Source organism: Rhagoletis zephyria, unplaced genomic scaffold (assembly GCF_001687245.7).
Source record: "Rhagoletis zephyria isolate East Lansing unplaced genomic scaffold, Rhagoletis_zephyria_1.1 Rzeph_scaffold_03001, whole genome shotgun sequence".
Lineage (NCBI taxonomy): Eukaryota > Metazoa > Arthropoda > Insecta > Diptera > Tephritidae > Rhagoletis > Rhagoletis zephyria.
Window position 1 is genome coordinate 24,726 of NW_016160085.1, and position 18,604 is coordinate 43,329.

At 37.1% G+C, this 18,604-nt stretch overlaps 1 protein-coding gene across 1 annotated transcript in view; it reads left to right on the plus strand.

Annotated features, from left to right (window-relative positions):
- The window catches only part of gsb-n (paired box protein gooseberry-neuro), a 49,649-nt gene that overhangs the window by 10,800 nt on the left and 20,245 nt on the right, over positions 1-18,604 (plus strand). Inside the window, exon 3 of the mRNA XM_017622971.1 lies at positions 2,084-2,195. Coding sequence (XP_017478460.1) covers positions 2,084-2,195 — 112 coding nt within the window. The remainder of the gene's footprint in view (positions 1-2,083; positions 2,196-18,604) is intronic.

The window sequence follows — 18,604 nt, forward strand, 5'->3', positions numbered from 1 at the left end:
ATTTAAACTGTGAACTTCTCATTTATGATAAGAAAATAAGGGAAAAAAACTATTTTATCCCAGAAACTTATATCTGAACAATCATTTGTATAGGAAATTGCGCGGTTTTATCTGAATAAATGAATCGGTTTAAACGTAAATAATCGGTTGTATTGGAGCTATGGGTTATAGTCGTCCGATCTTTTTCATTTTCACTATGGATAACAAGCGAAGATAGTGAGAAATGTCATGTTCCTAGCTGCTCTTTTGAAGGAGGTACAACGCAAAATTTTATATTTGAACAATCTGTTATATGGGAGCGATATTGCCGGTTCCGATAAATAATAAATACACTATAAAAAGCCACCCACTTACCAAATTTCGTTCGCATGGATAGACAAATGGACGAGCAGACAGACAGACAGACAGGCGGACATGGCTGAATCGACTCATCTCGAATTTCTCATAATTTTGGTATACTTTTTCATGGATTTATCCCTGCTTTTTCTGGAAAAAAACAACGAACCAAGGTTAGGTTAGGCTAGCACGGCGTATGAGGAATATTCTGTAATTTCACTTGGAGACAGAATTGTCCACTCTGAGTGCCCTCTTTAAGTTAGGGTCAGTAGGAGACACGCACCTATAATCGAAAGAGTAGCTTCCAGTCATTATTGTACTCAACCAATTACTGTCCCTGAGGCCGAGGAGATCTAACAGTTCCACCTCCGCTACCTCGCCTAGACTGTTTAAGAAGCGTGAACCCAAGTGCTTGAGTCGTCGGTAGACCTGCAAATCGACACAGAAAATAGTCATTTGACTCTTCTTCATCCATATCATATTGAAGCAATGGTAATATAGCACAGTGTCCTGTGATAACGCCGGTAAGGACTCTTACTGCATATCTATTGAGTTTGAGTATGCCCCTTGTCTTTTTCCTGCTAAGCCGCGGCCATAATCATCTTGTGATCTCACGGTCTTTCCATTTCAATTCATCAATTTTCCTAACGTGGTCGCTAAACGGTGGATTATGGAGCTATCCGCTTCTTCTATTGGAATCGCTGATCCGCATCTGGCCATCTCACTAATTCTCCTCAATTTTACTTTGTTCAGGGACCCAGCATAGAGTGACATTGATACGGCTCATTGACGCCAGCGTGGTGGGACATTTCCATATAATTCCCCGATTTCCCTGTTTTAGATCCTATTGCTATCCTATTCAGTGCTGCCTGACTGTCGGAAAAAATAGTGGTTTTGTCTTCCGGGACTCTGCCACTAAATAAAATACTATCCATCCTCTCTATAGTGTAGATCTCCGCTTGGAAGACATTGCAGGGGTTCGCTATCGAACCGGTTGATCGGCAGGTCGTTCGAGTGGACTCCGTTGAACCATCAGTGTAGTTGGATATACCCTCCTCTACTACTGGAAGTTCGGCATCCCAGTCTTCTCTGGGAATTGAATTTTCGGAAAAAAAGGCGTTAAAATCCAAAAAAAAAGTACGGAAGCGCCGCCTGGCAGCCCTCCAAAGAAAAATTTATTGCCAGAAATGGATTCCTTGACCCCAAAAACCCCCAGATACATATTTTGGCTAGTTTTCAATACAGCTGTTTCAACAGGTGCGCCACTTTTTGAAAAAAAAAACTTGATAGAAAAAATCGGTGGCTCGAAATTTATTTTAGATCTATGGTTTCTTGAGTAAAAATGCTTGAAATGACCCAAATAACCATAATTGCGATGTGACTTTGACTTGACCCGCCCTAGTATTTACATACATATACTATCTATTTGAACAGGAATAACTTCAAACAAAAATTTGCTGATAGCTGAGACTTGTCATATGACCCAATACGACAAACTTACTTGACTACAGTTCTCTGAAGTGAAAGGCAAATATTAAAATCAGAAAGCTGAAATTTCTAGACAAAAAATTGTCTCCTTTAGCTATTTTTCTTATGTGCTATGGAATGCTTGACATACATATAAAAAAAACCTACTTATTTTAATATCTATATTAGCATACGTACTAGTTTTAACAAGAAAATAGCTTACATATTTAAATACAAACATTGTAGCTAAGTAGCTAATACTTTCCCTTTACCATTCTAGGAGGGCTTCACGGATCCACCATCCACATCGTCCATCAGTCGCCTTTTACGAGGTAATGATCGTACGAGTGAAGACGGACGCAAGGATTATAGTATACACGGCATATTAGGTGGTAAGTGGTAGTAGAAAGGTAGAATTTATATTTGAAAAGAAAAACAAAAATAGAAAGAAAATTGACCTAACAAAATGCAAAGTGGCCATAACAAATGTATAAGCGCATAAGAAAAAATCAATTAAATTCGAAACAACAAAGAAGAAAGCGCCAAGCGGCATTTAACTAACCATCAAACAGCTTACGGCCCAATTAACAGAATTTGACGAACAAATTTCACTACGGCTCTAGTGTGATATTAGCGACAAATTAGCTGATACTAAGTAGAGGCAGTCATTTCTAAAATTTCGAAAAAATCAAACTAAAAGAAATGCCGCCTGTAATGAGGCTAGCTACCTAATATACAGTTGACAGTTAGTCACCCTGCCGCGCAGCCCAGCCAACTGCTGCTACGAGGTCAGTTAGTTAACGCCAAAAAAAACACAAACAAAACCACTTGCTATACTCGCTTGTAGGCCATTGAATTTTCGTCTACTCATCGACTAAGATTTGCCGCCGAAAACATTGATCGGCTTTCAATTTTTGTCTACACATACCCGCATACTCGTAGATGTACAGGTTGAAAAGATTACCAAAAATTACAGATCATTTATTTGATAATTTGAAAATCATCATCAAATCATTTGTTGAGCTCAAATCAACAGGCCGATTTTTATTTAGCGGCATTTTCGCTTTGATCGTCTTAGCGAACGAGCGAACGTGTGAGTGAGCGTTCTACGCATCTCTCTAGTACTCCTAGATGTATATATGTATATCTAGAAGGCGTAAGCGTTCACAACCCACAGCATACATATAACTTTAGTTCAAAGTTAGTTATAAATAGAAATATGTATTACAAAATATCGTCGCTTTGATAACGATCTCGATATTAAGCGCTTGTTGGGCGACAATGAGCAGCGCACAACAACAGTAAAAGGCTGGAAAGATTAAAAGAAAGCAGAAGATTTGTCGAAATGCACCAGCTACAAGAAAATGTACATATGCGGGCTTGAAAAGAACAAGGGAAAACGTGTTGATGATGACACCTGAAAATGAAAATCATTGCCGGTGATCGACATCAAACGATCTGTGATCTTTCGATGGGTTTATTTTTTAATTTCCATTAGTTATTTTTTTGTGCGGACCTGGGTTTATTGGTTCACTGAGAGCAATATGTAGCTAATAAGTTAGAATTTCCATTTCACTTGCTCGCACATGAGCGAATACAGGGTGCCTAAATTTATTTCATTTCAGAATTGTTCGGTCAAGGATGATAACGCCGTTTACAAAAGATATTAAAACTTGAAAATGTTTCTTTACACTGCTTTATTCCTTCTTATTATGGATCTATGAGGTTTTCAGAAATCTATTTGTCCACTTTTATTTTTAATCCTGGGAATTTTTGTAATTTTCATTAGTAAGCGTTAAAATAATGAGTTGTGCTGATCATACAGCTAATGTTTTACGAGCTAAACTTTTCAGGTCAAATTGTTAAAAGAAAATGAATTGGTATACTGCGCGTCCTCTTTTTGTTATTTCCTCTTTTCTTTATTATTATTTATCACAACGATTAGCGAAGGATGCCAAATTTGGTACAATATTTGATCCAAACCTGATGATAGAAATGCTGGAGACGGAATATCAAGACTAAGGTTACAGTAAAGTGTGTCAATGGGCACAAACACAACCGCACTTCAAGGGGAAGTGTTCGCAATTGAAATTTGTGAACGCCAACATTTTTATGGAAGAACCAACAGGCCCCTCCCTATAAGTTTCTTATTAAGTGCTTTCGATTTATGCAAAATAGTGTCATATCTGAAAGATAGCCGCGGAATTGTATTACAGAAACTTGGAATCCGATACAAAGTTACTTTGTGGTGGGTTCTCGATCGCGACATATATACATGCCTTTCTGTGGTCCATCCAAAGGTTGGCGGTCACTGGCGTATGTCAAAGGTTAAACGGCAATCCAAGGAATTTTTAACATCCTCACGTGGAGCCTCTGAGCTACTGCTTAGTCTTAGCTGTGAAGGTTATAAAACTCTCACAGTTTGCAGGGTCAGGTATCATATTTGTGAAGATGAACTGCAGATTTTGTGAACAGGCTTAAATATATCCCTTGGAGAACGACTTTCGTCGCCATCCAAAATCTGAACGATGCTTCAAAGCGTTTAACTTTAAAAATAACGTTAGGTTGAAGTGACTCTTTAGGGGTTCGAAAAGAAGATTTAGCTAAGTCAGAGGCCTATTAATAATAATGTTAAATAAAGGGGGCTATGCCACGTGGAAAATTTACAAGAAAACCATCCCACCAACCTCTGTTACCCAACATTTTTCTAAAAATTCCGAATAAAAAGTTTAAAATTTGTAGGTGCAATTGTTACAGCCAAATTCACGAAAGCAATTTAAGTGAAAAATTAAATTTTTTGAATTTTATATGGAAATCAACAGAAAAATAAAAATAATTTTCCATTTAAATTGATGGTAAAACTGGCTGTTAAGTTTGTTCAATTTTCATAATTTTTGTACGAAGTTTGAAATGTGGATTTATGTGGCACTGGTTAGGTAAAGTGCTAGACTTTTATAAAAAAAAANAAAAAAATAGCCAAACCTAGTCAAAATGTCACATGACTTAATCAACTGACCACAAGAGTATAACTATAGGAGGAATGATCAGAGTGTGTCTCTAACGGCGCCTGGAGTGTTGAATATACATACACCTTCTGCAGTAACCACATTTTCTGCACACGTTATTTTGCGGATTTAGTTCAGACAAAAAATTATATTCTGAATTACTTCTTCGGACAAAATATTGTATTCTGAATTACTCAAATTTTTTCCAACACCCTTTATTTATTTGCGTATATATGAAAAAATCTCGTGATTCGAACTCTTCCACGTTGATCGATACTAGTATACACTGGCTAACCACTAAATATGCATAGTCATGCGATAAATGTTACAATAAAAAGCAAGTTCAAATAAACATACTTGCATACATTCATACATATGTGCCCACTTACCTGTTTGTTAACGTTTGACGTTTGTACACNCACAAAAAATTATATTCTGAATGACTTCTTCGGACAAAATATTATATTCTGAATTACTCTAATTTTTTCCAACACCCTTTATTTCTTTGCGTAGGTATATACGTAAAAATCTCGTGAGTTGGACTCTTCCATATTGATCGACACTAGAATACACTGGCTAATCACTAAATATGCATAGTCATGCGATAAATGTTACAATAAAAAGCAAGTTCAAATAAACATACTTGCATACATACATACATATGTGCCCACTTACCTGTTTGTTAACGTTTGACGTTTGTACACAGTAAGTGCAGTTATGTAAGGGGCAGACTTCGAGGCGATCGTGGCTGTTAGTTGATCTTAGATTGAGTAGAAAATTGTGTTTGCACTGAAAATGAGATCGTTTAAATAATTTGTTGAAAAATTATACGAATAAGTAGCGGTAGTAAAATTACTTATTTTATTAATTTCAAAGAGTTAAGAAAAATCCTAAATATCTCAAATAAAAGGTATGTGCATTAGAATGTAGTAGCAGTTATTTGTGAGTAATAAAAATTAAGAAAATATTATAGAAAGCCTGCATTTGGAACTTCTGTTTTTGTTTCTTTTTTCTTGAGCGCCTGAAACCGGCTTAATTTTTGATCTCATAGATTTGACACTTATCGGCGCAATTTCAAAGCAAGTACAAAGTCATTGCTTAAATGCATGCCAAACAAGCCGCTGTGCATATAAACAAATAAACAAGTGATTGTTTTTTTTGCAAAGAAATAAAAACCCAAACAACTGACAAAACAAAAAAAGTGTCACAAATGAGCAAAAAGTAGGCAACAGATACACCTGTGAAACAGCTCTAGGTTGACGTGCATTGTAGACATTCATAAATGGATAGGCTATGTTAAGGAAAATAATGCCGCTTGCTGGCAAAGAAAGTTGGGTCAATGCTGTTTATTCCTTTCATTCTGTTTTTTTTATATTCTTTTTCTTTTTTCTCATTGATATACAGCCAGCATAATGCACAATCGCTTGCCGGCACATTGTGACAATGAGACGTCAATGAGTGCATGAAAATTAGCAAAATAATATTGAAACTGTGTCTACAAAAGTAGACTTGTCCAAAAGTAACAGTCTTTTTGTGATTTCACATCAATGAAATGTGTAAAGCGAAAATGTGGAGTTGTAAAACTTGGTATTTGTTGCGTCAGAAGTTGCTGCCATTCAACATCCTTGCATACAGATGGGCATTATGTGACCTGATGTTGTTGTAGTCAAGTGCATTACTCTAAAATTTTGATTGATGCCTATTTATTGCATGCCACACAATAGTTAATCGGTTTAAGTGCCTGAAGTTGTAGGTAAACATTGTTAGTTTTAATGTAACAAAACGAACGGCATCCTTTGAAAATATATTTTTTTAAACTACGAGCTATTACTTTTTCTAAAGTGGCATTTTTGCTGCGGAACAGGCAACATCGCACAGTGGTACAGAGATGGAATAAAGTGGCCAAAATTAGTTGCATACGATAAAAAATAATATTTCTTTTGGCGTAGCTTAATATCCTAGGTATTGAAATCCGTGATATCCGAGAAATCGTGTATATTGAAATTTTTTGTAGTTTTAATAACTTTAAACGTATCCATTGCACTCGTTTTTTTTTTGTAGAAAGTTTGTGGAAACAAATTTTGAAAAAAGGGTTGCCAGCTATCCAAAATTTTCAAACTATTTAATTGCCACAATCTCTACACTAAAACAAATATCGTTTTAAGAGACTTACAAAAAACACTTTGTAGCGGGGTTGCCACCTTCCGAAAAAGCTAAAAAAAGGTTATAAAAAATGTGTGATTTTTAACACTACAATGTGGGTATCAGACGGAAAGTTTTTAAATAGACTTTAGACGAAAATGTTTTTGAGTAGAGTTGAAAGAAACATTAAACCACGCCTTTTCTTGCCACTTATTTAAAATAAAAAAATGGGTTTAATGAAATGAAATTTCTCAAGCAAGAATGTCCAACTTTCTCTCCATTTACGATTTTACAAAAATCATTATAATTCGTATTTTTTTTAGAAAGGTGGCAACCCCGCTTTCAATTATCTCTTCAATCGGTTCTATGTTATGGTAGACATTTAAGCTGGCAACTCTGTTTTTAAAAACTTTTTCCACAAACTTTCTACAGAAAATACCGAGTAGAAAGGAAAAGAATTTAACAAATCCATTGGTCGGGTTCGCAAAAATTTCAATATCGTGTTTTTTCGGCTTTTTTACATTTTTTGGACCTCTGATACTCTTTAAAAATTAAAAAAAAAATAAAAAAAAATTAAAAAATAAAATATTAACATACGAAAGAAAAAATTATATATATACTGTTTTTTTTTTAAATTTAAATAGTTACGCAAAAATCTTGACTACGTTTTCCCATTTCTGTACCACAGTGCATCATCATAGAACTGCATCCGAAAGCAGTAACAAGGTGCGATGGAGCAAAAAACAAAAACAGCTCTAAGTCGGGTAAAACACCGAGTCATTATGGAACCTAAAACAGGCTGTCATAGAAGCCCTAAACTCTCCCCGACAAAATCACAAGCTACATAGATGAAAGGTTCAAGCTGCAATGGGAATTCACGTCATTGGCACATCAATACGGACGATTAATAAATCGAGGTTTACCTTTAAAAGTTCTCAATTCGCTCGCTGGCAGAACTAAGCGGAAAGTGTAAGCAACTTTGGTCTCAACATATAAGGCAATAATCCGGCCAGCTAGTTCTAAATTATACAGTGCCTATTTGGTTTGGTTTGTGGACAAATCCTCAAACTCGTCAGAACACTGCCCTTCGTTAAGAAAGGGGATGTCTTCTTATGTCTTCTTATGTTGCCTGAACTGCTCTTTGCATAGGCAGACCTCAAATTTACCGTCTAGAAATAAAATTTGATGCATAGCTAACAACTCCTGATCAGCTGATAGTGCGAAGACACTTTCCCAGCTACATCCGAAGGATATTTATATACTCACATACAAGATTCAGACCCACATCGCACAACCACCGGACCCGACGCTGTTCCAACAAGCCACTAAACACATTTACTGCGAGACAACCACCACCTTCGCAAACTCTCCTACAACCACCGGTGCCGACGTTGCTCCAACAACCCACCAAAGACATTTACCGAGGAACAACGAGTACCTTTGCAAACTCTCGCACATTAAGGCGGTCATTCGCTTTCACCCATTACACAGAGCTTCAACTTCCTCGAGTGATGCACATAACGCTAGCGCAACGTTTATTTAGCTACTGTAGCAAATCGAACTCCTATTTATCCAGACTCGACCCCGACATTCCATCACCTCTCTGACTAGTGTAGGTACCACAACCTAACAACTCTTCCCTTGCTNCTAAGAAAAATTCAAAATATCTCAAATAAAAGGAATGTAGCAGCAGTTATTTGTGAGTAATAAAAATTAAGAAAATATTATGAGAAAGCCTACATTTGTGACTTCTGTTTTTGTATCTTTTTTTCTTGAGCGCCTGAAACCGGCTTAATCTTTGATCTCATAGATTTGACACTTATCGGCGCAATTTCAAAGCAAGTACAAAGTCTTGCTTAAATGCATGCCAAACAAGTCGCAGCGCATATAAACAAATAAACAAGTGATTGTTTTTTTTTGCAAAACAATAAAAACCCAAACAACTGACAAAACAAAAAAAGTGTCACAAATGGGCAAAAAGTAGGCAACATATACACCTGTGAAACAGCTCTAGGTTGACGTGCATTGTAGACATTCACAAATGGATAAGCTATTTTAAGGAAAATATTGCCGCTTGCTGGCAAAGAAAGTTGACTTCAGGGTCAATGCTGTTTATTCCTTTCATTCTGTTTTTTTTTTATTCTTTTTCTTTTTTTTCTTTTTTTCTCTTTGATACACAGCCAGCATAATGCACAATCGCTTGCTGGCACATTGTGACAATGAGACGTCAATGAGTGCATGAAAATTAGCAAAATATTGTTCAAACTGTGTCTATAAAAGCAGACTTGTCCAAAAGTAATAGTCTTTTTGTGATTTTACATCAATGAAATGTGTAAAGCGAAAATGTGGATTTGTAAAACTTGGCATGATATTTGTTGCGTCAGAAGTTGAATGGCAGATCCTTGCATACAGATGGGCATTATGTGCCCTGATGTTGTTGTAGTCAAGTGCATTACTCTAAAATTTTGATTGATGCCTATTTATTGCATGCCACACAATAGTTAAGCGGTTTAAATGCCTGAAGTTGTATGTAAACATTGTTAGTTTTAATGTAACAAAACGAACGGCATCCTTTGAAAATATATTTTCAAACTACGAGCTATTACTTTTTCTAAAGTGGCATTTTTGCTGCGGAAAAGGCAACATCGCACAGTGGTACAGAAATGGAATAAAGTGGCCAAAATTAGTTGCATACGATAAAAAATAAGAATTTTTTTTTGGTGTAGCTTAATATCCTAGGTATTGAAATCCGTGATATCAGATATCCGAAAATTATGAAAAATCCGAGAAATCGTGTATATTGAAATTTTTCGTAGTTTTAACAACTTTAAACGTATCTATTGCACTCGTTTTTTTTTGTAGAAAGTTTGTGAAAAAAATTTTGAAAAACAGGTTTGCCACTTATACGAAAATTTCAAATTATTTAATTACTTCAATTTCTACACTAAAACAAAAATCGTTTTAAGAGACTTACAAAAAATATTTTGTAACGGGGTTGCCACCTTTCGAAAAAGTTTATTAAAAAAATAAAAAAAGGCATTAAAAAATGTTTTTTAACACTACAATGTGGGTATCAAACAGAAAGTGTTTAAATAGACCTAAACCGAACATGTTTTTGAGTAGGGTTGCCACTCAACTATAAACTAAGGTAATCTATTTATGTCAGTAAAGCAAATAAATAAAATATGTTTGTGTGTGTGTATGTTATAATAAACACTAATCCACACCTTTTCTTGCCACTTATTTAAAATTAAGAAATGAATTTAATGTAATGAAATTTTTCAAGCAAGAATTTCCAACATCCTCTCCTTTTGCCCATATTGGAAATTTTTTTCTTTTCACGAGCACGATTTTACAAAAATCATTATAATTCTCAATTTTTTTTAGAAAGGTAGCAACCTCACTCTAATATATTTTTGTAATATTTTCAATCTGTTTTGTGTGTTTAGACGTTTGTATGCTGTTAAGCCATGAATTATAAATAATTTTAAACTTTCAGATAGCTGGCAACCCTGTTTTTAAACACTTTCCCCACAAACTTTATACAGAAAATACCGAGTAGAAAGGAAAAGAATCTAATAAATCCATTGAGCGGATTTGCGAAAATGTCAATATCAAAACGTGTTTTCTCGGGTTTTTTACACTTTTTGGACCTCTGATACTCTTTGGTATACCGCGGATTTTAATACCTTGAATATTAACATACGAAAGAAAAAAATATACATATTTCTTCAATTTAAATAGTTACGCAAGAATTTTTACCACTTCTTCCCTTTTCTGTATCACAGTACATCATCGTGGAACTGCATCCGAAAGCAATAACAAGATGCGATGGAGAGAAAAAAAACAGCTCTAAGTCGGGTAAAACACCGAGTCATTATGGAACCTAAAGCTGGCTGTCATAGAAGCCTTAAACTCTTCCCGACAAAATCACGACCTATATAGATGAAAGGTTCAAGCTGCAATGGACATTCGCGTCATTGGCACATCAATACGAACGATTAATAAATCGAGGTTTACTTTTGACAGCTTACCCTCCTACGCCGCGCACAAAAACTCAACTGTCAATTAATTTCAGAAATCAGAAACAAAACAAAGTTCTCAAATCGCTCGCCGGCAGCACTACGCGGAAAGTGTAAGCAACGTTGGTCTCAACATAAAGGCAATAACTCGGCCGGCTGGTTCTAAATTATGCAGTGCCTATTTGGTTTGGTTTGTGGACAAGGCCTCAATCTTGTCAGAACAACGCCCTTCGTAAAGTAAGCGGATGTCTTCTTATGTCGCCTGAACTACTCTTTGCGTATTGAGATCTCAAATTTGCTGTCTAGGAATAAAATTTGATGCCTAGCTAACAATTCCTGCTCAGCTGCTAGTGCGGAGGCACTTGCTGGAAGCAATGCTAAACTGCCAGCTATATCCGACGGATACTTATGTACTCACATACAAGACACAGACTCACATCGCACAAACACGGGACCCGACGCTGCTCCAACAAGCCACTAAAGACATTCACTGCGAAACAACCACCACCTTCGCAAACTCTCGTACAACCACCGGTCCCAACGTTGTTTCATCAAGCCACCAAAGACATTTACCGAGGGACAACAACTAGCTTTACAAACTCTAGTCCATTAAGGCAGTCATTCGCTTTCACCCATCATACAGAGCTTCAGCTTTCTCGAGTGATGCACATAACGCTAGCGCAACGTTTATTTAGCTACTGTAGCAAATCGAACTCCTATTTATCCAGACTCGACCCCGACATCCCAACACCTCTCTGACTAGTGTAGGTACCACAACCTAACAACTCTTCCCTTGCTGCCTTAAATCCACTCAGCTAACAGCTCTCTGCTGTTGGTTCGACCCCTACATACCTTCAGACAATCCTGATTCTCTGGCGAATCCAAAGAGACCCCTCATCCAGCTCATCATGGGAAGTTGCATTCTTTGGACCGCTTTCTCATTTCCCAGAATACCGCTGCCCCGGGACCCAGTAAAGACTGATTATGTGTTGCCGAAGAGCTCGTAGAAATTGTGGCCATTTTTGAACGTATATCGAGTTAGTCGTCAGAGGCACATGTGCTCAACGAAGTTGAGATGAAGAAACGCTATCCTACAGCGAAGAATTCTCTGACTATGTTGCCGTGGGATGAAAAACCAGACGATGTACTTGAAGAGAAAATAGTTAATAAATTGCCCAGTGAAGCCAAGTCTCCCCATGGTCTTTCCATCGCAGTGGGGCCTCCATCTTCCTCTGCTACCACCAGCGGGTTCCGAGTTGTATACTGTCAGAGCTGGAGTGCTGGTGTCCATTCGAACGACTTGGCCAAGGCACGGAGGCACTGTATTTTAAGTCGCTGCACTATGTCCATCTCATTCGAATTTAAACCAGAATGCAAGGATTCGACGGCCATATCCCTTCAGAATGCTTCAATGGAGTTTAATTGGTAGAACCCAAATTTGAGATAAATGTTTAGTCTGGATGGACTGGACTTAATTGTAATAGTTACATGAAGGATAAAAAAGTGACCTTAGACAGGTTTCGTCGGCTGGTAAGGAAGGTGAGGAATAGATACGGAACTCTGATGAAACAGGATGGAAATTGTCCCGTTCTTAATTGGATGAGTGTTAAATGTTACATTGGTGTGCTTAATTAAAAGTAATAACTTTTTACAACAACAGAAAGTCTTTCGTAACCATCACTCAAAATGGGCCTTTTCCAACCGCTCACGCATTAGCATCTCTCCCCCATCGAACTAACGANCTGGATTAATTAAAAGTAATAACTTTTTACAACAACAGAAAGTCTTTCGTAACCATCACTCAAAATGGTCCTTTTCCAACCGCTCACGCATTAGCATCTCTCCCCCATCGAACTAACGATGCCACACGTATTTTTCAATTACGTAGTTGGCTTAGTAATAAGCACCTAACCGCCCACTTATCCGCTCCCTTTTCAGACACACAAAGCAAAACATGGTTGCCAAATATTTTCTTGTTTGTTTCCTTATTTTCGTTGCCAAAAAACTTTTACTTGTAATCGATGGTGGCTACTTTACCAATAGCAGCAGCGAACAACATCGCTTTATCAACAAGCATGAAGCAACCAAATAAAAACAATAACAACAAACATAATTACAAAATGACATTGCAAACAATAGTNGCTTATCCGCTCCCTTTTCAGACACACAAAGCAAAACATGGTGTGCCAAATATTTTCTTGTTTGTTTCCTTATTTTCGTTGCCAAAAAACTTTTACTTGTAACCGATGGCGGCTACTTTACCAATAGCAGCAGCGAACAACATTGCTTTATCAACAAGCATGAACCAACAAAACAAAAACAATAACAACAAACATAATTACAAAATGACATTGCAAACAATAGTACAAACGTATGCGGCAAACAAGTGGTCGCCACCGGCGAATTGACGACGACGACAATGGCAGCGGACAACCCACAGTCGACAGCCGACAGCAAGCAGCAGAAATAAGTAGTAAGCAACAATAAGCGGCAGCCAACATTGTCATCTTGCCAAACTTGTTGTGTTTTGTTGGACTCAGAGGGGTAAAAAGAAGCAGCTTGCGAGCGAGAGCTGTGGCAAACGTCAGCATGTGGCCGGCAGGCGGGCTGAGTTTTGTGTCAGCGGGAAGCAGATGTCAGTTGGCAACATGGCGATGGTAGAAGCAACGAGTGGAGTCATTGGTGTCCAAGTAAGGTGGCCAGCTAAAAAAAAATTGCAGTTGTTTAAAAGCTTTTATTAAGTTTCACTTCAAACGTGGCTCAAAACCCGATGGCAATGCAATATGAAATATGAATTCATCCGCTAGGTGGCGCAGGTGTCCATATATTTTAAAAACCCGTATTTATGGTCCGATAAGTTTTTTTACAGAAATGTCTATCGCTTTAAGGGAAACAATTATGAAGACCTCTTCTTCTGCCATATTTGCCGACTCGGTAATAAAAAAATAAGTGGAGGTAAAAAGGCTATATTTAGAGCCAAAAGCGACCTTAATAAAAACCAAAATAAAAACCTTTTTTAAAATTCTTCCTTTCGTTCAAAAATCTGGCCACCTTAACCTGAAGGTGGCATACTACGGACAGTGTTAATAATATTTTGGACACCGCGGACAACAGACAAAATGCGTTCAAGATCAAAGTGAGCCGCCAGATGAATTCAAAGACCAAATCACAATCAAAATCAAAAAATCAAATGAAATTATATGAGAAATAAAATGAAATGAAGGCAAACGAAATGAAAAAAATATATATAAACACATACATACATACAAACCATTTTAATAAAGTACAATGGTTAGGGAAAATTCAAAATCGACTGATGGCATAAAGTTGACGTAGGGCAGAGAAGGTTTGAGAAGGCAACTAATAGCAGCGGAAAGAGTGCACTGCAACAGCGCGACGTTGCGGTGGCGTTTTATGACGGTGGCAACACAGTCGTCGTATGGAAACCAAACTGAACGATAACATAGGAAATGAGTTGAAACGTAATAAACGTTGATTATAATGCTGATGACGCTTATTATTCGCTTTGGCACTATAATGACACCAACAAACCTGCCATGCTCAGTACGGCGATGTGATGTGGTGACCAGCAACTAAGAATAGTGGACCAGCGACCAACGTAACAACCAAAAAAAAGCAGCACAACAATTGCCGCTACTCTTCAACAAAATGGCATGACAGACTGACAGGCGCAATGTTGCAACAGCGGTTAACCAATGCTGGCGCAAGTAGTTGCTTCTACGGTGCGAAATCATTAATATTGGCGGCGTTGGCTATGATTAGGGCCATAATGTGCAATTTGATTTGGAAAAATGATGCATTTAATGCCGCAGCAGACGTGTTCAAGTGTAGTTTGTGCGGAGAGTGGAGGCAGGGGGGAATGCGAGCGTCTTCGTTTGAAAAAATAAAATATAAAATAAAATCTCGGTTTTCAATGCCGATTGTTATTTAATTTTTTTTTTTTTTTGAAATCTTTCATATTTATTTTAAGTTCTGTTGCAGTCCATTCGCAAATACCTCAATCTTATGAGGTGGCGCTTATTTTCTCTTTCCTGCTGCACTTTCGAGTGTGCATATAAAAACTGTTTTTTTTGTGTCGACTTTGGCTATGTCATTGAACTAAATATCGCAGGAAGATATAAACCGTTTAGCGTAGAAAAAAAAAAAACAAATTGGAAACTTTAGAAAAAAGTGATTACTTTTATTGCTTAAGTCATTATTTTCTCTTTAGAACTCTTTCATGCTAATTGCCTAAAATTTCATATTAGATATTCATAGGCATAGCAAAAATATTGATTTGTACTCTCGAACGTACACAGCGGCTAAATATTGATTTCGGCCCAGAGCAGCAAACGGCTGTAGTTCCATATAAGAAGAAGTTATTACCTAATTAAAAAAGGGCAATTAGATATTTTATTACGGCTGCGTAATAGAATAAATTTATAGTAAAAAAAAAACTGACTTGTCCTTTCGAACGCGTACATTTAAATTTGTTGTTATTTCTTCTTGGCATAGATTTGTTTATATAATTTTTTAGAGACTTTGATGTTTGGCGACATGGAGTTTTATCCTGAGAAGACCCATAGTAAAATTTTCTTACGTATTATTTTCTAGAACATATCAATTCTCTTCACAACCTGACATTTTGCTTTTTGAGGGGTTTCTTGAAGTAAGGGCCAAAACGACACTTTCGGGGTTAAAATATTCCACGAAAATATTTCCCATGAAATTTTGTAGTATATGTCTTAACCTTTAGTTTCGCTAAGAATTTTACTTTAACCATTTTTCCTTTTTTTTTGAAAACTATTTAGGCCGGAACATGAAAACTATAGAAGGAAATGAAATAAAAATACGAGCACACTTTTGCAAATCCATCGAGTGTTTTATTACTAAACAGATATATGTATTTCCACAAAATATCAGCAAATTCCGGACTGGTTTCAATTGTCATAAAATTGTCGCAGCCGAGTACAGATTTTTTCTTTTTATTTCATTAAATTTTTCAACGTGCGCTTCCTCTTTGGTGTATGCTGTGGGCCTAAAAATAAAAACGAATACAAAATAGATATTAGCAAACACAATTTTACACGTTACTAAGTTATTTTAATAACCTTTGAAATTCAAATTTTTTCGCAGCTTCACTAAAGACTAGCGGCCGCTTATATGTATGTATAATATTTTTTTCTTTTTAGTTCTTTCATTTTACCACTTCTCAGCTACGCCAAGCTGTCTACTGCGCTAAAACTCAAAATAGGTTACCATAATTCAAGATCATACATAAGTACACACATATATATATATATGTCTGTAGTAGGCCGTGCTCTAAAAAAAAATAAATAAAAATAACATCACAAAATACAAAATAAATAATTAAAATAATTTAACAAGAAAAAAGTTTTACTCACCATCAAACCAGCGCGCGCAATGTCGAAAACGAAAGCCAAGAAATTGACTGACAGCTTAAGGTGCTTTACCTACCTTTCCTCCATATGATTGTTGTTGCTGCTGTTTCTATGTACATATGTAGCTGCTTTGTCAGTAGCCAGTAAGATCAATTACCTCTTTCAATTTCAATTTCAGTAGTTTTGAAAATAAATCAAATCAATGTGGGGGCAAACTCGAATTGTCATCAATCAACGTAATCTCACCTTCATGTACCTATATTTGTTGTCTGGACGTCTACCTATCTATCTTTCTGTGGTCAGAAATGTGTATTTATAAACACTTTACACAAAGGGAGCGCAATTTAAACTGGTTCGCTTAAGATTTTCGTGTCGTGTTGAGCAACAATTTTGTATAACATTTTTTAAGTAATTTTAGGTATATCGCGCAGTTTGTTTGGTGAAACATGAAATTTCATTAAATAACTGAATGAAAGTTTGGAGTGAAGAAAATTGGTAAAATTCTTGATAGTGAAAGTTGCATGAGTTTTAAGTCGTTTATGAATTTCTTATCGTGCTATAATGCTTATAGTAAATAGTGCCTGAAATTATGCAATGTCACNAAATGTGTGTTTATAAACACTTTAACAAAGGGAGCGCAATTTAAACTGGTTCGCTTAAGATTTTCGTGTCGTGTTGAGCAACAATTTTTATAACATTTTTTGAGTAATTTTAGGTATATCGCGCAGTTTGTTTGGTGAAACATGAAATTTCATTAAATAACTGAATGTGAATTTGGAGGGAAGAAAATTGGTAAAATTCTTGATAGTGAAAGTTGCATGGGTTTCAAGTGGTTTATGAATTTCTTATCGTGCTATAATGCTTATAGTAAATAGTGCCTGAAATTATGCAATGTCACACCTCTTTTTGCCTGGTACTTAACTAAGTACAGAGTATTTACACTTCTCAAATGCCGTCTGTCACATTTTACTGAACTAATAATCATCTGATGGCCCAATTATCTTTCAATCAACTTTCTTGTGTATAAGTAGAGCCCCCTATAGGACTCCATCGCCAGGGTTCCTACAATTTTTTAAAACGTGCATTTCCCTTCGCCATTCCTAGTTGTCTGCATATATCATAACCATGCGAAAATTATAATTTCCGGGAGTTCCGCTTGTCTAAATCAGCATCCCTGATTTTGGCAGACGCTGTCCAGCACCAAGAACCTCATTTGATGTTCGTGCTAAAAGAAATATTTTACGCGGTAACAGTGGCGGATCCAGCGGGGGGGTTTGAGGGTTAAACTCCGTGTCAGTCAGTGGTGGACCCACGGGGGATGTTTTAATACAAAGACGCCACATTTTTCATACATATGCGCCATATTAAAACACCCCCTGTTGGTCCGCCACCGACTAACACGTAGTTTAACCCCCAAACTACCCCACTCCCCCCACCCCCGCTAGATCCGCCACTGCACGGTAAAAAGAACGAACCTCGCCCTTTTCAAGCTAATTTTACCTACGCACATAACTTCTAAACTTTTGCCTACTCTCCTATTAGTCTTTTGNTGGGGGGTTTGAGGGTTAAACTCCGTGTCAGTCAGTGGTACATATGCGCCATATTAAAACACCCCCTGTGGGTCCGCCACCGACTAACACGTAGTTTAACCCCCAAACTACCCCACTCTCCCCACCCCCGCTAGATCCGCCACTGCACGGTAAAAAGAACGAATCTCGCCCTTTTCAAGCTAATTTTACTTACGCACATAACTTCTAAACTTTTGCCTACTCTCCTATTAGTCTTTTGAAGTGCTTTTCTGCTCCATAGACCAAGCTATCTCACTCTTCCTTAGCTAATCACATGTAAGCTTAACTCAAGAAGCGAAGTCTGGACCTAAAAAGGCTCCGCAATTACACAGGGTGGTCTCTTCTGCTGCACTGGTTGAAATGAACAACTCCCGGGTTCAACAAGTACTTCACTACCCTGCAGAAGCCGGCAAGAAAGCCTGCAACAACTCTCACTTCGTATCTGGTAAGGTGAAGGAATACTTTAGTTCCCTTCGTTGATACGTAATGGCGCTATGATGGATGCAATTTATCTGATACTTTCCGTTTTTCTCTGGTATTGCTGCGCTTCCTTCTTCATTCAGTTATAGCGCAGCTCCATGGCATACTGATAAAGAATTATGGGCCTATGAATACCTATGCATCCCTTTTCCTGACGAAAATATCTGCCACTTCATTTCTTA